The sequence below is a fragment of the Sceloporus undulatus genome, chromosome 9 (assembly GCF_019175285.1).
Source record: "Sceloporus undulatus isolate JIND9_A2432 ecotype Alabama chromosome 9, SceUnd_v1.1, whole genome shotgun sequence".
NCBI classification, from domain to species: Eukaryota; Metazoa; Chordata; class Lepidosauria; order Squamata; family Phrynosomatidae; genus Sceloporus; species Sceloporus undulatus.
The window spans coordinates 33,377,882-33,398,920 of record NC_056530.1 but is presented as its reverse complement, the minus strand read 5'-3'; the positions used below and the strand labels follow the sequence as shown (position 1 = coordinate 33,398,920).

The 21,039-nt window shown below is 43.1% G+C and overlaps 1 protein-coding gene across 1 annotated transcript; it reads right to left on the bottom strand.

Moving 5' to 3' along the window:
* Window positions 1–1,381: 1,381 nt before the first annotated feature.
* Window positions 1,382–20,718, bottom strand: SDHC (succinate dehydrogenase complex subunit C). The gene is made up of 6 exons (XM_042440130.1): window positions 20,611–20,718; window positions 13,396–13,452; window positions 11,259–11,360; window positions 8,369–8,430; window positions 6,667–6,830; window positions 1,382–2,821 (listed from the first exon to the last, which is right to left on the bottom strand). The coding sequence occupies exons 1-6, from the start codon at window positions 20,628–20,630 to the stop codon at window positions 2,717–2,719; spliced, it is 510 nt and encodes a 169-aa protein (XP_042296064.1). The 5' UTR covers window positions 20,631–20,718; the 3' UTR covers window positions 1,382–2,716.
* Window positions 20,719–21,039: the final 321 nt, after the last annotated feature.

The window sequence follows — 21,039 nt, the reverse complement described above, 5'->3', positions numbered from 1 at the left end:
GCCCAAAGTTGAGTTTATTAAACCACCACCCTGTGAGGTAAGTCAGGCTAGTGACTAGCCTCAGTTCACTCAACAGGACTTGAACCCAGATCTCCTCAGTGACAATCTGACACTTCAGCAACTACACCACGCTGCCTCATAGCAATACTTATAAACCAAGTGCCTCCCAATATTGATCTTCCCCTTCAAGATGCTCCCTAATAAACTTAAGAGGAATGACCTCCTGGAAAATGTCCTTCTGAAGAGGACCACACTAGAAGGGGCAGTACCCTGAAGGCAAAGCAATGGCACAGCTGGCTCTTTCAATGCCAAGCACGTTTCCAAAGGGAAGGCTGGCAGGGGAGAATCCAAGCTAATTAGTTTTCAAAACACTGATGGAATCTGTTCCAGGATTCCAAAGGCTTCCAGCCTCATTAGCATCCAACATCTTCCAATGAATATACAGTATCTGAAACCCAAAAGTGGAATGAAAAAAATGCCAAGGAGTAGTAAACTCCTCTTAATTATGGGCACACATAATTGGTTTAACACAAAAGAAGGTACCCATCAAGGAAAGCCTCTTTTTGATCATCAAAGTGACAGGCTTTTAAAGGAACCTTCAAAAGCTGCAAGGATGATCAGGGGATCATCTGTTTTGATAGACTGTATTGCGGTGGGAAGAAAGAAACAGGTTAGATCAGATTTCTCCTCCCCCTGCCTTCCTATTTTTAGCATCACAAACTGATGCGGTATTTCGACTGGCGAATTCTACATGTATATGCTCAGCTCTTCCTTTTACTCCACTTCAGTGTGAAATGTTACAGACTGGGCCTCTGTCAGCACAATGCAACACTATTAACACTGGAGAATTCAGCACAGAGAGGAAAGGAACATAAAATGGCTGACCTAGACCCCCAGCCACTGAAAGTGAAGCATGGCTAAAAAGTGTACCAGTTCAATGCTGGGGAAGAAGAGAGCTGTAGTCTGGCACAAATGGACAGCAACAGGTTGGGAAAATTAGCTGTACATTAGCAGAAAATTCATTCTATACATTTAATGTTGCTTAAATCATGACACATACGTATAAGGGAAGTAGCAGCAGATTTTGCTGGACAGGCACCCTAAGGGTTGCAGAAACACAGAGACACAAAAGAAATGGGGGCAAAAGAAAGACAAAAGTGAGGAGAGAGGGAGCAACACAATCCAGTGAATAAGGAAAATGTTCCCAGATCACAGAATACTGTTCTGGAAAGGAAAGATGGAAAATCTGGTGGTGGAGAATGGAGTCTCCTGCAAGCAGCTATGATTCGTTGACTGGTCCCCAGAATGGAGCAGTTTCCATTGCAACGTTGCTTTCGCAGGTCACTATGTTCTATAAATGAGATATTGTCCTTTACATATATAAATAAATATTCCAATCTTTATAATTTTGTTTCCAAAAAATAATTTCCCCCAGCTCTTGCTACAGATGCCAAAGCTAGACTTTATGCACATAGAACATGTTCTTTACTACTGAGCCACAGAAGTGGATGAGTGGTGCATTTGGCCTTAAAGTATGCCAACATTTTAAGGCTGGGCAATTCTGCATCAAGAACCAAGAGACCTGTAGCAATTGCTTTTCTACAGCATACCGTCCCTTCTTAACCAGAAACATGTAAAATAACTTTGAACCATTACTGTTATTTGACCAACAAAAGGCTGAGGCTTATTTATTAACAGAAAGGGCAAGTCCTTTATAAAACCAAAGCAACAGTTGTGACAATTGAGAGGGAAGATGCTTCGACCCTAAGAAAGAAGGCCATTCAACTTCAGCACATGACAGATTATATTTACAGAGGGGATGATGTCTAGAGACTTGGCTGATGATAGCTCTTGAAAAAGAGGAAGACAAGCCAATTTTTAAAGATTTGAATTAAACAGGCCCAGTTCTCTGCAAAAGAGGCAATGTCCTAACATCCTAACACAAGAATATGTCGTTTCCTTTCTATGTCTGGTGTGTCTTGCATGGGGCAAAAGTAACACGACTTTTAAGCATGTTATCATAAACTTTTCAACAGAGAGAGCCTTAGGCTGCAGTCCCTAAAACACCCTCATATCAGTATTCCAGAGACAAGAATAGGAGAGCAGCTGGAGGTGGCCAAAGCTGAATGTGCTGGTCTTGCCACAGTTCAGCCATCAATGGGGATTGTTGTCCATTTAAAAATATACCCACATGTTCGCTCACACACTGCACTGCTGGAGCTCCCTTCTCCCTCAGCTGTGTACAAAGGCTGGTATTGTCTCTAGCCTTTGGAAACGGAGGGTGAGGAAAAAGAAAGAAAAGACAGCATACAGCTGAGAAAAGCAAAGGCTTGTGGTAGATTGTATGAGAACTTCTTAGACAGTCAGTACTCTGCTCTTCTCGGCCTTCTAGAATCGTGTACATCCAAGTCTTCGGCTTCAGTCGGAGAAGATCCCTTAAGTCCTTAAGAATGTTGGACTTCACAAACACACAGTAATATATAGGAATTTGTACGGTAATTTCGGCCAATCTGAGAGACAGCAAAATAACTGCCTCTTTTCAATTTACAATTAATTATGTACTGATCTGTGAACTGTTCACTCACTCTGCATTGCCAACCTGACTGTATCTAGACCAAGAATTAGTAGGCACACTCCCAAAGCTTTGATTAAGTAAATCAGGTACGAAATGGAGTAGAGCCATAATGGTGGGAGGAGAGCTGCTCCTGGCTCAGGTTCACATGGCTGCAATCCCAACGGAGGACAAAACTGTCAAGATGAGGACAAGGACTCCAGACTGGTAGACTTGAGGTATCTTGAATCCTTTGCCCATGTCCCATGCCTGTAAAATAAAAATGATAAAAAGAGAGAGAGAGAAAGAAGATCAAGATATTTCAGGAAACCAGAAAGCAACCAGCAGGAACCATTCCCTGTACCAAGCATTTCCCAGTGCAGTGTTTGAGAGGGGAGATGCAAAAAAGACAACTGAACAATGAAATTAGAGATAGAGGAGATGCCACATGTTCAATCCATTTACACCAAATCACACTCTACTACAAAGAGTGACATATAGTAAGTTAAATTATATTAATAGAAAGATACGATATGATTTATGGGTATATCAATGACTACTGAAAATTCTATGTTAAGAGGCAGTATAGCTGTAATGGAGACAAACAATAAAGAAACGTTATCATCTCTATGCCCTGCTTCTGGGCCTTCTTAGAGCACTGAGATGTCCACTGATGGGAAAAAAACAATGTTGGACCAGGGGAGGAGATGGAAGATGGGAGCTGCAGTTCAACAACGTCTGGAGGGCCACAGGATGCCCACCGATAGTCCCTAGAGGGACTCAATTCATGTGTTTAAGCAAGGTAGCTCTTCTTTTTAGAAAAGCAAGCATACCACAGCCCAGTGCAACACACTAGAAAGAGACCCAACTGTACAAGACTGCATGGAAAAGTTAACCATCAAACACATTTTTTTGCCATTCTGAGGATGAGACGGTGTTGCATAGCTAAGCTGAGATTTGAACCCTCTTCTCCAGAATCATAGTCCAACACTCAAACCACTACAGCATGCTGGCTCTCACCAGACCACACCGTTGGACAAATGGTAGAAATTCAGGAGACCTTAACCAAGGACTACAAGGAACTGTGAATAGATGCAGATGAACTAATAAAGGCACAGGACTTTCCAAACCTATATGGAAATAGGGGTCAAAGACCTTGTTTTATGCCCCCCCCCCCCCGCCGGGGGGAATGCATGTTTCAAATAAGTTGCAAGATCCCGCAATGCTTATTATTTTTAAAAACTCTTGAGTTTTTCAAAATCAGATGCCTAGCCACTTCCTTGGGCAGAGCAGGAGGGCTGCAAATAGAAAAGTTGCCTTTCCCCAGCTCCTTATGTCCATAATGATCTGTGGCCTCAAAAGAGGAAAAGAGCAGATTTTCAGAAAGTTTCTCTTGTTTAGTAACCCGGAGAGCGCTACTCACAAGAGGATGCCATTAACCCCACAGACCATTTCTTGATTCACAGGGGCAGATTTGCCCTGTTGCATTTACAATGGAGGAACCAGTGTGGTGTAGTGGTTTGAACACTGGCCTATGACTCTGGAGAGCAGGGTTCAAATCCCAACTTGGTCATGGAACCCCATTTGGGCAAGACTCAGTCTCTCAGCCTCAGGGGATGGCAATGGCAAACCACCTCTGAAGAAACTTGCCAAGAAAACCACATGACACGATTGACTTGGGGTCGCCATAAGTTGGAAATGACTTGAAGGTACACAACAACAACAGCAACAAATTTACAATGCACAGGAATATGTTGGGCTGTAGCACTGTTCCCCAGGATCAAGTCCATCGTTTCCAGACCTGTTTGTCTCTCCTGCAGGCAACACTGTCTCACTACTTATGGCACCTTCAAACAGCACTCTGTATGCAGCGACAGTAGCTTCTACATTTCCCCAATAATGTAAAATGGTACACAAAGTTAATCTCTATTTCAAGCCCAGCATGCATAAACATGCCTTTCCCTGAGCAAAAGCCAATCATCCCATTTCCTTCTAAACCAGAATACCCTCCAGATTTTATATTCTGAATTCTCTCAACCCACAACCCTCCAAAAAAGGGAAGGCTGGAAGGGAGGAATCCATATTCACTGTTTGGAAGAGGGAGCGTCAAAAGATGCCCACAAGCCTGGCGGTGGAGACAGTGCTTGGCCTTTATAGTCTTCTTTTCAAAATGGAAATCACACATGCAGGGCTCATACTTCTTCAGGGGGAGAATGTCTGCACCAAAGTCTCAGCCCTGGGCAAGTACTGACCTCAGTTGCTTTCAAGGGAATGTTGCCGAGCTCCAGAAGTGAGCATTCAGAACCATTAAAAAAATAAAATAAAAAGGGGGAAACATAAAAGGCTGACAGATCTAATCGTTTTCAAAAGTGTCAGCCAGCTCACAACATAGAGAATGACAACAAAGGATACTGATACAAGATGCAACTTCTGGTTGCTTCAAGCAAGCTTAACCCTTCCCTTTGCTTTCAAAATCCTACTGTTTAAGACATGCTTTTAAACTACTGTAAATGGATACAGAATCATCAGTATAATTCTCCTGATGTTGCTTCTGTTTCAAAAGATTTCTTTCCTTAGGGCAGCCTTCCACAATATAGGATATGGTGGATGTTCTTCAAGATGAATCCTATCATCTCCACCATCCCAGGCCAACATAGCCATATTGTGCAGGTCAGGGGATGACAGCAGTCATAGTATTATGCATCTGGAGGGGCCAGGTTGAGGAATTTAATTTAGGGGTTATTCAGAGGGTGAAAATAATCCTGGCAGAATGTGGGTAGAATCTTTGTTGTTCTCATGATTTTGAATGCACCAGAGTATGTTTAGTGGGAGCTGCCAGGAAACCCGCTTAACCCAAGAAAATGCATCTTAGTTCCCCCCCCCCCCAATTTCCTAAAAGATTTGCATTGTCAGCGGTGTGAGTAACAGATGTGAATAGATTCAAGATAAACCAGGATAAAACTCTGCATGCCTTGAATGTGTTTTGAATACATTCGCATCATCAACTCCATCTTTATTCACAGTGATGATCTGTGTGAATAAGAGACATCGCAGAGATGAGGTTCCAATATATAAATAGTGTGAACAACTAAACTGTAATAGGTGAGTGAGATTATTCACATAGTCACACTAACAAAAACATCTGAATAAACCCTCTGTTGTTTCTCCCATGATATCCTCACATGCTACCCTGAGATGTAAGCATGGCTGGCTCAAGCGAGAGAATGAGATGAGGTTTAAAACAAGATCCTCTGGTTTCCTATCCCACACTCTTAACCACCATAGTAGAATTCAAAGATATAGCTGTGTTAGTCTGCAGAATCAGTATGTAGGGAGATCTTGTAGCACCTTTGAAAGAAAGAAGTTGGCAGCATGAGCTTTCATAGACTTAAGTCTATTTCCTCAGATGCATTCAGGAAGATGTAATGTAATGTATTTCATTATGTGAGTGATGGGACCAAAAGTGACTTTTTGGGTGGAAAAACTATTATTATTTTCAGTCTTCACAAAAGATAATGAAAGCTGAAAAAGATTTATGTATTAATAAATTGTTGTGTGCTTTCAAGTCATTTCTGACTCGTGGCAACCCTAACACAAACCTACAGTGTGGTTTTCTTGGCCAGTTTCTTCAGAGGGGGTTTGCCATTGCCATCCTCTGAGTTGAGAGAGTGTGAATTGCCCAATGTCACCCGGTGAGCTTACATGTCCCAGCCGGAGTTTGAACTCTGGCCCCTAAAGTCATAGTCCAACACTCAGACCACTACACTGATGGAGGCAGGTGTCACACATACATTTAACCTGGCCTTTTAAATTGTCTTCTCAGTAGAATCATTTTTCACCATTTTATTATACCTGTTTTTAAAGTGTTTTTGTTTATGTTTCTAATGTTTCACTGTGTTTTTTTATTTGTTGTAAAAGTGAAACGGCTGTGATAGAAATGCATCATAAAACATTTCTTTTTGGAAGCATCCAGTTGGCCACTTTGTGGAAAAGGATGCTGGAGGGAAATAGAAATTTGGTAGAACAGGATCCGACAGAGCTCCATCAGCTGCAAAAACAAAGAAAAACTGAACCCCAATTCAACCGTCCCAAAGTTACACAAAAAGGTTACTTACCAAATGTCTGATTCCATTCCAAGTGTGGAAGGTCAAGGGGAAAGCCAAGGCAAACTTTGCTGAGTAGATGAGAGCAGGGCCCAGACTGAGGGACCGGATGAGCTCCAGATAGTCAGCGAAATGCCCTGGAAGTACCAGAGCACTTAAGCCAAAGAGCGACACTCCTGGAAAAACACATTTAAGGAAGAATAGGAATGCTGAAGAGCTATATAAATCAAACAACATTAATTAGAATTAATTAATAACCAACTCCCCAAATGCTATCACACTGCTTATATCAAATGAGAAACAACAATTGGGGGGTACACAGCAACTACAAGCATTCAAAAAGATAAGCCCCTGCCTCTGCAAAAGCGTCTGGAAAATTCACATCCCAGGCAATGACATGTCACCAAGCTTTCACTTGCAACTGGGCAAGAGAAAAGCCCTAAAGCCAAAGTCTAGAAACAAGTCTAGAAACAGCCAAACTGATAGGTAGCGGAGAAGAGGAGAGGAGAGAAAGCTGGCAAGGACCAAGACAACTTGGCCAGAGTGCACATGCCATCTGGGCATTGGAAGATGGGAGCAGGGTTTCTCTCTGCCACCCCTGGGCTTCCACTCTTTTCCTCCTGCTTTCCCTGACCTCTTCCAGGTGGCATTACCAAGAAGGTTGGTAGGGAAGGGCAAGCAAATGAAGTAAGAGTGGCGCCTAACTGTTGTTAGCTATTCTCCCATCCAACCAACCACTAACATTTGGCCAAGTGCTTACAAATGGTATGTCTGGCACCTTTGTTCTCTCTCTCTCTCTCTCTCTCTCTCAACCTCTCCCTCTCCCTTCCCCCCCCCCCCCGGCCATCCAAATGTTTCTGGTAAATTTAATCAGGGCATGAAAGCAACATGCATAATGCTGTTTACCCTCTATGTCTGATATTTATAAGTATAGAAAATGTACTCTATTGTCCTCTGACAATAGAGGTTCCACTTATTTATCCCCATTTACATAGGAGCAAATAGCATTGAACTTAGGGGGCTTAAACTTCAAATATACAGTTAGAAACAGGCTTTGAAGACTCCAATTCTGTGCATGCTTACAGTTGGCCTTCTGCATCCATAGATTCAAACTTGAATCTATGGATCCATGTCTTGAAAATATATTTTTTTTAAATCCAAAAAGCAAACATTAATTTTGCCATTTTATATAAGGGAGAAAATTGTATTACCCCTGTTTTATATAATGGGACTTGAGCATCCACAGATTTTGGTATCTAGGGGAAAGCGAGTCCTGGAACCAAGCCCCAGCGGATACTAAGGGCCCACTGTATTTTGAAGCCTGAGATGACAGAAAGAACTATACCACTTGAACATGCAGGAGGAAGCTCTTATTTCCTGATGTTGTTCCATGTTATTATGATAGAACAACATGCCCTTCAAAAAAAGGTAGCATATATTGAGGAAAGGGCTTTGAGAAGGTTCTACTTGTAGGGATATTTTCCAGAGGGGCCACATACACTCATACTTACAGACCAACACTTGCAGTTTGACAGAGGCTGGATGGCCATCTGTTGGGGATGCTTTGATTTAGATTTCCTGCATGGCAGGGTTTGGACTGGATGGCCCTAGAGGTCTCTTCCAACTCTACGATTCTATGATTCTAAGTGGTACGTTCTGTTCTATCATTGATGATAATATCACTGGTGAACAAACAGAGAAAAAGGTAAAGTACCTAAACTCATTGCAACTCCTGTACCACGGTGGGAAATGGACATCATCATGGGGAGAGACCATCTGAAAGAGAAAAGACATAGTGATGCACTTGAGAACTGACATAAAGAGAAGACAGGGCTAGTCACAATGATTATACATGCTCTCATTAGTATCAACAGCCACAAAGCTTCTCGGTATCAGCTGCTAGGACAATAGGTGCCCCAGTGAGCTATAATAGTCACAAAAAGACTAAATCCATGGCTAAAAGAAGTCCCATGCCTGAATTATTTTACCAGCCTCAGAAGTCTCACACTAGACACATCGTAGAAGTTTAGCAGCGGGGTACTGTTAATGTTATGCCAATGTTCATGGATGATGACACTTCTGTCTACAGATGTCTTCATAACAAATATGGATTTTCTGGAATAATGTTTTATTATCTGCAACACAGATTTGTTTGCTGAACTCCCCGGGGGAAAGGCCAGTTCTTGACACCATGAAGCGAAATGACAACCAACATAGGCACCAACAATTCAATGGATGCAATTGTAACCTTAATGAACTGGCCAGTCCAACAGGAGGCTGGGAGGAAGGGGGCATGTATGGTGGGGCCTCCATGACTGGGCTATGCCAATGTGTCACTGGGTGCAATAATACACAGTACAGGCGGTCAATCATTTGTGTGATTGAATGGCCAGTCGCACGGTTGGTTGCACGAGGCATCAAAAAGACTGGCAGGTGGATGAGACAAGGGTGATGACTAGTGGCCACTGGCAGTACATCTGTGAGCTTATACACATGGGTTTGCAGTGGAATAAGAAAAATGTGACCTATAGCAATAGCAATAACAGTAACATTTCTATACCGCTTATCTGTGCACTTAAGCACTCCCTAAGCGGTTTACAAAGTGTAAGCTAATTGCCCCCAACAATCTGGGTACTCATTTTAACAACCGCAGAAGGATGCAGGCCTGAGTCAAGCTTGAGCCCTTTCGCTGGGATTGAACTCGCAACCTTATGGTTTTGAATGAGTGGCTGCGGTACAGACATTTAACCACTGCACCACCAGGGCTCCTAGCGCAGTCTGTACCTGAAAATGCCCCACTTTGGCAGGTCTGTCCTTCCAGACAAAGTAGGGTGGGGTGGACTGCCTATGTGTGTTCAGTCCATTGTGAAAGGTGGCTGTGTGGTCAGTGGGTTTTCCTTGAGAAACAGGAAACCCTGGAGGTAAGCCAGCTTTTCCATTCTGTCCAGTCCCCTAGATCCCAATTCAGGGAAAGGCAGGTTATAAGTACAATATATATATATAGCAGGACTGCAAGTGATATTCCCAGAATCTCAAGACAAGAGATAATTTTAAGCTCCATGTGCGTGTATATGACTTCAAGTCATCTGTCGACTTATGGCACCCTTTTTGCCATATTTTTAGACTGGGTTAAGGCCCCTTTGGGCCGGGATCTGGCTGGATCCATTGGATTTCTGTCCAGTCTCAGTTTGGGACTAATGGCTTGCACTTTCTGGACAGGACAACACAAAGCCTGTTGGCCCATGCTTATAGGCTGTAAATTGAAATTGTCATACTTTGGAGATAACATGAGTGACACATTAAAAAAGACAACACTGCTTGACAAGGTAGTTGTTGGTGTTCCTTTCTTTCTTTCTTTCTTTCTTTTTTTGCCATTTAAATCTGGGAATTTAATTCTCAATGTAAGGAAGGTAGGAAGAAAACTAGCACTCAGTAATCAACTATAGGAACTACAAAATGGCTTAGGAGGAGCAAACCATTACAGCTAGCTCCATGTCTGCACTCAGAATTATGCAAAGAATCTAGCTAGAGGGAAAAAAAGGATGGAGGAATCTGTGGAGGTGGCTGAGAAATGACATTACTCCAATGGTAGGAATCTTGGGAGGGCAGTGGAAGAAAGAAAGAGCAAAGGGGTATAAAGGAACACATAAATATAAAATTCAAGGCTGTCACAGTTGAAACTGGGCTGCAGATTCTACAAAGAAACCCCAAAGCTAGTGCTCAGAATGCAATGTGTAAATCAAGGTTGCAATTTTGTCCCCAAAGAGCCAGTGTGGTGCCATGTTAGAGTAAAATACTTGGGCCAGAGAGAACTCAATTTAAATCCCATCTCAACCATATAGCTTCCTGGGAGACCTTGGGCAAGTTACAACCACATAGTCTAATCTAATCATCATTCTGCTTTGTTCACTGAATTTTATAGCAGTTGCTTATGTCATTAGCCGCCACTTGGGCCTAAGAGCAAATCATGCCTGAATTCTCCCAAGAAGCCAAGACAACTAAATTGAGACTGTCATACTTTGTACATATATGAGTGACTCATTAAAAAAGACAGTGATGATTGGAAAAGCAGAAGGCAGCAGGAAAAGAAGACAACTGTATTACAGGTAAGCAGACTCAAGCAAGCTACAGCCCTGCGTCTGGAAGACCTGAGCAGAGCAATTGATAACAGAGTGACCTGGAGCCTTTCATTTATAGGGTTGTCATAAATTAACACAATGGCAGTTAATAACAATAAATCTTGTGAGTTTCCAGAAAGAGGGCTTCTCACACTAGGGATTAGAAGACATAGTTTATCTCTTCTGTCTTCCCCTCTTTACCTGAAAAATGCAACAACATTTTCTAGTTAAGAACATAGAGTTCTGACTCCTGGTCAATTAGTCTTAATAGTGCAAATCTGTTTTTGACACAGCCTTTAAATTCTGCAGGGACCTCACAGGGACAGAGTGACAATTATAAAGATTCTTTCACTAGATACTACTCTGTGCTTCTTGGGCAGAAAGGAAGGAAATAAATGCACCTCACCACTTTCCTAAGAAAGTGTAACACTCGATTAAATCACCCCAACCAACACTTCTCTGCCTCTTATCTAAGATAGCTCTTACTGGTAGATGGTGATATGAGGGGATAAAGGGCGGCTGGACCGAGTGTTCTTGTCCCAAAACTGGGCCATTTCTTCTTTTGCAGTCGTTGCCATGGAGACCAGACTGGAATAAAAAACAGTGTAGATGTTATTTATGGCATTTATTAAGTGTACTTTCATCCAAAAATGGGTCTCAAGTATACACAGGGGTTTGAAACATCTATTTCAAACAGAAAACAACATACAACATTAAAGAGTAATACGTTAAAATAGAGAGGAATGATTATGACTAGTTCATGAGCGAAAAAACACCTGACTTTCAGTATGGATAAACAAAGAGAAAGGTTTTAACTAGGTGCTGAAATGCAAAGGCTGGCTGATATGGGAAGAGATTCTCCAGATGCTTTGCGTGAATTTTTGTTCTTCTGGAAGAACATCAAGAGAGCCCCACTAGATCCACTGTAGCTCAATATCCTATTTTCCATAGCAGATAGCCCAATTTTTTATGGGTTGCTGACATGTGATTTTGCCCCCCTTCACTCTCTGTTTGTCTTGAGAGCTGCATACTCAAAGTACACTGCTCCTGGGTTACTCCAGATTTTGTTTTACTAGAATTTGGGCTACCGGTTTCATGAGCCAACACATGATCCAAATAACTATTTTGTGTGCCAAATGACATATTACTCTCACATATTTCAAGTTGTTTCCAACTTATGATGACCCTTAGGTGAACCCCTCACAGGGTTTTCTTGGCAAGAGTTGTTCAGGGAAGTTTGCCTTTGTCTTTGAGTCCAAGAGAGTGTGACATGTCCAAGGTTCCCATGGCCAAGCAGGGATTTGAACCCTGTTCTCCAATCTTCTCCAGTTCTCCAATCTTCAAACCACTACACCATGCTGGCCCTCACTCTCATACGCATTCATACACATAAATAATAGCATAATATCCAAAGCCAACCCCTAACTGCCAAAATGTTGTTAGCTGAGTGATCCTTGCTTGGTCACGGAGGTCTTCCATATATATCATGGCTAGAAGTCACTGACACAGCTCACAATTATGGATCCAACCCTTTCATTCTGGCATTTCATTTATTCATCGCACCTTTAAACTGCTCATTAACCAGAGTGGGCTAGGCAGTGTACATTCTGTTAAAATATAAAATACAATGAAAGATTGACAAAGAAGCAAGATGAAGGTTAAAATCTAGCAAGGAAAATAAAGTATTTCACCATGCAAAAGAAGCAACAGATTAAAAATATACAGATTTGAAAGCCTCAGTACAAATCCCTTTCACAGGAGGCTAGGGGTGGCTCCTGAATTATCCTTTAGCTGGCTATCAAACTAACGTTGCAGTTAAGAGATCTTCTGTTCTGTCGAATTCAGAGGTCTTCTGTTTTATGAACTTTTCTATTTTATGTGCCTTGTTTTAGCCAAACCATTAGGTAACACAGCTTAATAGTGTCTACATCCTCTGAAGATGCCAACCACAGATCCTGGCGAAATGTTAGGAATAAACTCTTGCAGAACAATGTCACATAGCCTGAAAAACTATGCATGTTGGCAGTGAAAGCCTTTGACGTCACACTATCTACAGTGTCTGGCAGCATTTAACATTTTCAGACATGACTCTCTTCCCTAGTCCTCCTGAGAGATGCAAAGGACTGACATATGCAAAACACATGTTCAATCACTAGGTTCATCCATGTGGTTTGGGCAAATTATTTTAATGAAATTCAATACCACAAGATATGGTGATGGCCATCAACATAAGTCTGCTTTAAAAAGAGATTTGACAAGTGCATGGAGAATAAGGCTATCAAGGGCAGACTAGTCACAAACACTTTATATCACATTCAGAACCAGAAGTAGCATGATTCTCAACATCAGTTGCTACATTAAAATAGCAGGAAAGCCCTCGAGTCAGTCAGCCAGTGAACACTGTTGGATGCATCATACTGCGATTTCTTAAAAGACCCGCAGGTTATCGAAGGCACCAATTGTAGGATTAACACCCTGCCAGTATTTTTAATAGCAAGTGAACTGTGGAATATATGGAGATGAAATTTGACAAGAAGAGGGAATCTTGTGAAGATCCTGAGAAGATCCTAACAGGAGAAGGAGGAGGGGAATTAACAAAGCTCTTTTACTGTTAAAAACATACGGTTGTGTGGAGAGTCCTGGACCAAGACGAACGCAGAGGCAGCGCCGGCCAGCTAATCTGAAAGGAAAGACAAATTATGTGTTATGTTTACAAATGGAAGCTCATTCTTCCTGGTAGCCAAAAATGCAATATGTAACCTTATGCAGGCATCTCTCAGCCTCAGCCTAAAGTGATTTTGAAACAAAGGGCTTCAAGAAATGGGAAGGATACCAAGGAAACACTGTGATATCCTGCTCCCAGTTTCCACTCAGGTCAGTTCCCAGCCCAGCACAGAACCAGGCATTCATATACCCACCCACTGCGTGCCACAGATCTGCCACAGCCACACACCTCTTGCCTGTTGCTGTCATCGTATCCTCTCTGAATGCCCCTGCTGCAACTCATAAGGGCAGAAATGGGACTCCTGGCTACACTCACAGAGCCAGGCGCCCCTTTTCAACATCTCTAGCTGAATAGGAGGCCTTCAGAAGTGACGGCGGCAACAGGTAAGGAGCACATGGGTACATACAGTCTGCTGGTTCTCACAGGAGAGTTCCTCAGAAACTCTGCTGAAAACAGAGGAGGGTGATCAGAATGGTGAAAAGTCTGGAAAGCATGCCCTATGAGGAGCGAACTAGAGAGTTGGGGTATGTTTAGCCTGGAGGAGAGAAGGTTAAGAGGTGACATGATAGCCCTGTTTAAATATTTGAAGGGGGTGTCTTACTGAGGATGCAGCAAGCTTGTTTTCTGCTGTTCCAGAGAAGAGGACCCAGAACAATGGATGCAAGTTGCAACTTCCTGACAGTAAGAGCTGTTTGACAGTGGAATGCACTCCTTTGAAGTATGGTGGAGTCTCCTTCTTTGGTGGTTTTTAAACAGATGCTGGATGGCTGTCTGTCCAGGGTGCTTTGATTGTGAGTTTCTGCATGGCAGGGGGGTTGGACTGGATGGCCCTTGGGGTGTTTTTACACAAGATATAGGACCTTTGGGGTTGGGATTGGGCCAGATCCACAGGATCCGCATCTAGTCTGCCCAATCCTAGCCTAGGGCCAGCCTTCGTCATCTAGAAAGGACAACATCAAGCCAGGGGAACATAGATCTTTTGGTCCACATGGATGGGGACAAAGAGTCCCATTTTAAAAACTATAGCATTCAAAACATATAAAGGCAACATACTTGTACTCATATTCTCTCAAACACTCTCTCAATATCTAGCCTTTGCCTCAGAGCTAGAACTCAAGAAGACTCGTAATATATTTTAAAACAGATACAACCAAATACACCTTAAGTTTCACTATTCAAACACTTTTAAAGCAATTTGTTGTTGTGTGCCTAGAAGTTGTTTCCAATGTATGGCGATCCTAAGGCCTATCATGGAGTTTTCTTAGCACGTTCCTTTGGAGGAGATTTCCCATGGTCATTCTGTGAGGCTGAGAGAGTGTGACTTGCCCATGGTCATCCAGTGGGTTTCCATGGCTGAGCCAGGAGTCCTGGAGACCTGCTCTAATCAATATTCAATTAAAACTGGATCTTTTCCTCTTGGGATTGAGGGATGCAGAGCTGGAACAGAATCAAGGAAGATTATTTTGATATATGGCCATGGCAGCAAGATTGTTCTATGCTCAAAGATGGAAAAACCCAACACTACCTACTAAGAAGGAATGGGTGTTGAAACTGACAGAGGTGGTAAAAATGGATAAACTGTCTGGTTTGATTGGAGGAAGACCATTAGGGACATTTCTTAAAAATGGGGAACTCCTTTGGAAAATGACTTGATAACTTTTGGTTTTGGTGATAGAAGAGCCTATGTTCTAAATTTAGAGAGAGATGTATGAATACTATATATATGCATAACTGGCAAAAGGAAGATCAAAAGTCACTTTTTTCTTTTCTTTTTTAAAATACTTTTTAATGATACTATATTTTAGTTTTATACCTTTTTTAATCTTAATGTATTTCAGATATTTTTTAAAAAAACCAACAAGGACCTTAGTTACTACTCTGAGTCCAATGGATTGTTGGAAAGATTCAACTGAACTCTAAAACACATGCTTAAGATGTTGGTAGAAGAAGGTCCAGGGGATGGCATAAATTATCACCCTCCTCCTTGTTTGCAATTAAGGAGGTCTCCCAAGTATCAACCCTGTTTTCTCCTTTCAAGCTTGCATTTGGGCAACAGCCCTGGGGAATATCAGATCTTTTTAGGGAAGACTGGCAAGAGACTCACCCTGGCTATTCAGTCTATGCATCAGTATGTATTGGACATGAAGTAACCTCTTAAACTGGTCTCCCATATCGCCCAGGAATATTTAGGAGAAGCACAGTCAGTGTAGAAATCATACTATGAAAGGAAGGCACACATCCATGTCTTCAGCCAGACCAATGAGTCTTCCTTTTGTTGACCTCCTTAGGGGCTAAACTGTTTGCGCCAAGGAAAGGACCCTTTGAGGTGGTATGCCAAGAAGGACCTGTACATTATGAGACCAGATTGAGGGACAGAAGATGCATTACTCAAATCCTCCGTCTATTACAAAACTGGAAAGAATGGGAAGCCATGTTTGCTGATCTGAAGGAAAGGAACTTTGGGCCTGAGGTAAGAGACCTAAAGAAAACATCCCTACTTACTTCAGAGGAGCATTTGACTCAGACGGCCCAAATAAGAGCCTTGGAAAAGGCCTACCCTGATGTTTTTTCCACCTCTCCAGGCAGGACACGCTTCACACACCATTGCATTACTACCATCTCAGGAATAGTATAGGAAGCCCCCTGTTGCTATCAATAGTGGGACCAAGGAGGCTTGCAAAAGTTAAAACAAAGACAATTAAAAGCGTTTACATAAAGAGAGATTAAAAATGTAAGAGAAGTAGTTATAAGATATAATTAAAAGCATACTTAGAATTAAAACCTTTAATTTAAACAGATCCCCTTTCTAAAAAAATGAGCAAGACCCTGTTTATCCTGTCCTTCCTCCAAGGAGACCAGGGCAGCTTACATGTCCTTGCCTCCAGCAAAGCTTTCTGAGGTTAAATCAGGGTTAAAGATAGGTATTGGCCTGAGGTTACCCAGAGAGCTTTGTGGCTAACTGGGGATTTAAGCCTGAGCCTCCTTAGTACTTGCCTGATCTACTAATATCTACTATGTTATCTACTGCGCCAGAGAGGTTGCATTAGAGTACAACCGTCATTGTGCAACATTATGCAGGACATCTAATCTGGGAAGACTGCTCTGGAGTCGTGGACAAAACTCCCCTGAGTATTGCCCCCTATCTGAGTATTGTCCCCCTGAAGCAGGTCCGTTCAGATGGAATAAGATGGCCTTTGAAAGTAAGCTGAGATTGTGTCCCAGGTGGCAGTTTGGTGGCAGATTCACTGAGAATATCAATGCTGATGGTACAGTTCATCTTTCTTTGCCCACTAAACATAAACTGTTGAAAGCAGGTGATAAAATAGGTCCTGCAAACAGAACCATCCAAGGACTGAAGAACTAAGCATTGCTGGCTTGTTTCCATTGTGTCATTCGACATGCAGAGGAATCTGTGACATGGTAGGTCACTATCATGGCTCAGTGAGCATCACATTTCTATTTCAAACTGACACATTGGGCATGAGGCAAATTAAAGGTTTAAGGGTTTTTATTGCAAAGACACACCAGGGCCCAGGGGCCACAGAAGCTATTTCGGACAGATCCAGTCAAACTGTTGTCCAGCTGACATTGAAAGGTGACCCAACAGTAAGATATGGATAGGGGAGAGGAGAGAGGCTCACAATCCATCTGTCATAGCTCAAAGATTTTGGAAATGTGGGCTGAAATCTACTTCATCCGAAGAACAGGTTACAAAGAAAGCACACCACGTTTTTAACTGCCTCCTTCCCACTTGCTTGTCTTGCCAGATCTCCCTCCTTCCAAGTCAGGAGAAAGTTTTAGGAAACAGGGACAGCTGAGTATGAAAGACAGAAGGGGACCAAATTTATGGTCAATAGCCAGAATTAGGACCAAATGCCCCTGACAGCCTGAGTCTAAGAAGTGTGAACTGGTAGACAGCCACCATGTATGATGGGAAAATGGCTATTCCTGTGTCTTTCGGTGGGAGACCACGTTTTTTCATAAAACAGATAATGTAATAAAGACTGTCATTACTGTCCTCGCTTTTGTCCAGCATGTTACTCAAAGTACTAGGTCTGCAAGGTCCTTTGGGGAGTAGTAACTGACTTTTTTCTTAAGATGTGTGTAAACACAGACATATACATGGGAACATGCACACAAGGATTACGGTAATGATCATCATGATCATATTTGTGCATTTCTCTTCAGTCCACCCAGGCTTCCAAAAACCAACAACCTCCAGCTCTACTACACTAAAGGATTGGCCTGAGAGATAAGAGGTGAACCAGTTTAGGACTGATTCTCCAGAACTCTGGCCTGCTCCATAGGATTATTTATTTGTTACCTAAAACAGGGGCAAAGTGCTGTAAGGCACAATTTAGACCAAAATAAAGCGACGGAGTCTTCAGAGTAGCTGCAAAATCAAGACTAGAGTTATAAAACGTTGTATGGCACCCCAAAGACTTCTACTGGCATAAATGTCCAAGGATTAAATCAACTCCAGCAGATGCATGGAGTGGTGCCTCATCCTAGTATTAGATTTGTACTTGTGGATGGGTCAAGGAATTGATATATAAAAAGGACCACTGCAATGACTGTTAACAAACAGCAGTTGCTTTATCAAAGAAAAAAAAAGCATGTATTGTCACTCAACTACTGTTTGTTAATAGCCATAGTTTAAGGCCATGCTTGCATCAGGATACAAACTACAGCACTGCTTCATACTTCTGCATTACAGTGACTTTTAATTTCACTATTATAATCACACATCTATTCATTCATCCCTCTTCACACACTGCAGCTGACAAAATGGACATTAGCCCACAAAAGGCTGTGCAAAATAAAGTAATTTGGTCGTTAAAGTGCCAAAGGTGGTATGCTGTATGTGCTGCAAGATTAACATGGGTACCTTCCCTTAAAAGACTTAATCTGTGACAACAAGAAATCACATTAAGCCTGTAATCCTAAACACTTTAAGTGAGGTTGTAAATCCCACTGAAGTCAGTACAACATCTATATGGAGGAGGATGGTCCAGGGGACAACTATGAATCCGCTAAGGACCCACTACAGACCACTTCCCTGCAAATGTGCGTTTTGAATTCACCCTCTGAGAAAATAAGACTCATAGAAGCCTAGAGTTGGAAGAGACCGCAAGGAGGGCCCTCCAGTCCAACCTCCTTCTGCCATGCAGGAACTCTCATTCAAAGCACCCTCAACAGATGGCCATCCAGCCTCTGCTTAAAGTCCTCCAAAGAAGGAGACTCCTTCCTCCACTGTCTCCAAGGGAGTGTGCTCCACTGTCAAACAGTTCTTGCTGACAGGAAGTTCCTCCTAATGGTTTAGTGGACTCTCTTTTCTTGTAGCTTGCATCCGTTGTTCTGCATTCTAGTCTCTGGAGCATCAGAAAACAAGCTTGCTCCATCCTCAATGTGACACCCCTTCAGATACTTAAACAGGGCTGTCATATCACCTCCTAACCGTCTCTTCTCCAGGCTAAACATTCCCAGCTCATAGGGAATGGTTTCCAAATGAAGGAGTTAAGCCAGTCGCACATGGAGAAATGCCACAAACTGACATCCATCTCCACATTTAAGCTTATGTTGTTATTGATGTTTGCCTTGAAGTTATTTCTGACTTATGGTGACTCTCATGGGGCTTTCTTGACAGAATTTGTTCAGAGTAATGGTCCCCAAACGTTTTCAGGCTCCCATCCCCTTTCCTCTTGGGCAAAAACCTAGTCCCCCCCCAGCATGTCTTTCTTGATAGGAGGTCTAGTATTCGACTGTCCCCAAATGGTGCTGCTCCAAGCCACCGAAGAGATGCCCTGTGTCCACGCTTCGTGAGAGTTTCCCAATTGACTTCTGGCAAAAGATGTGGCTAAAGAAAAGAGCGGGAAACACTGCCACACGAAGCTGTCAGCGAGGCTTCATGGTGGTTTTAAGGGACCCTGAAAAGAAGTTTCCTGCAGCCCTCATCCCCGCCATGGTCCTATAGCAGGGGTTCTCCACCTTCCTAATGCTGCAGTCTTTTAATACAGTTCCTCATGTTGTGGTGACCCCTATCCATAACATTATTTTCGTCTCGGTTCCTAAGACCACTGGAAAGATGTGTTTTCCGATGATCTTAGGCGACACCTGTGAAAGGGTCATTCGACCCCCAAAGTTGTCATGACCCACAGATTGAGAACCGCTGTCCTAAAGGCGGATGGTTCCTCTTGTTGTTTCTGCACACCAATACTTTGACGGAATATATTACATATGCCTTTCAGCCTATGCACATTTGGACACTTTGGTAGCATGCGCTCAGGCATATACAGCATCTGTGGCTTTGATGAATATGTCCTCTCTAGGAATGGCTCCAGAGAGGTTCTGCTGGAAAGTGACCATAGAGGAGGTGCGCTGGAGGATCCAGAAGAGACTTCCCTGGGCATCTGGAGGCCCTCCAGTGTGATTCTATGGCCCACTTTGGGCAGATGTTGGCCATCGATCAGGGTTTGCCTAGAGCTTTTTAGTGAGGCAGCCTCTCATGTCAAAAAGCAGTTTTGTCTTTGCGTTTCCCCACTTTCAGAGGGGTCTTGTGCCCCTAAACCCAGTGAATGCGGAGGGTCCAGCGTCCATACAACGCTCACTGGTACTAGACCTTCATAGACTATACTTGTGAACACTGAGTCCTGCCTTTGCGATGTCGCACTTCTAAACATGCTGCCTTCTTTCTAATGTTATTGCAGGCGCATCTGAGCCAATATGCCATGTTTCCACAAGGCCCAGTGGCTTCAGTGTTGGAGGCTATGGCTCTGGAGACCAGGGTTGGTAAACCCACTGGGTGACTTTGGGCGAGTCCCACTCTCTCAGCCTCAGAGGAAGGCCATGGCAAACCCCTCTGAAGAAACGTGCCAAGAAAACCCTGACAGGGTCCCCTTGAGGCCCACAGCAGACACATCACTAAAGACAGGAAAGGTCAGGTAGCTGTAAATAAACCACATGAGTCTATATTTACACGCCCGCCTCTCTCCCCTCAGAAGGCCTCCCTTCCGCCCCAAAGCCTTCCCCAGGAGGCTCCCCGCGCTGCCCGCCTCCTTCCCGGCCTCCCAAGGGCCTCCATCCGCCCTCAGACCTCCTCCTCCTTCCCTTCACCTCAACAGAGACGCCGCCATCTTGACTCAAAACCGCTCTTTCCGCCCACCGGAAGTACCCGCGGAGCTCCCTCGCGACGTCATTGCCCTACTTCCGGCGCCAGAGATCGAGAAGGGCGGAAGTGAAGCCCTGCTGAACCAATCCTGTTTGAGGAGGCTGCTCGAGCTGCCCTGGCTCAAGGCCAGGGGATGATGGGAAATGTAGTTTTGGCAGACATTGAGCCTCCTCTCTGTCAGAGAGCTCTGGGGCCACAATGGACTACAATTCCCACTGAGCTCCATTTTACATCATCATTATTTACAACAGATATAGATACAATTGTAATTAATTGTTACAATAAACTACAATTCCCACTGAACTGCATTGTACATAATTTTATATTAAGTATAATTGCAATGAACTACAATCCCCACTAAGCTGAATTTTACA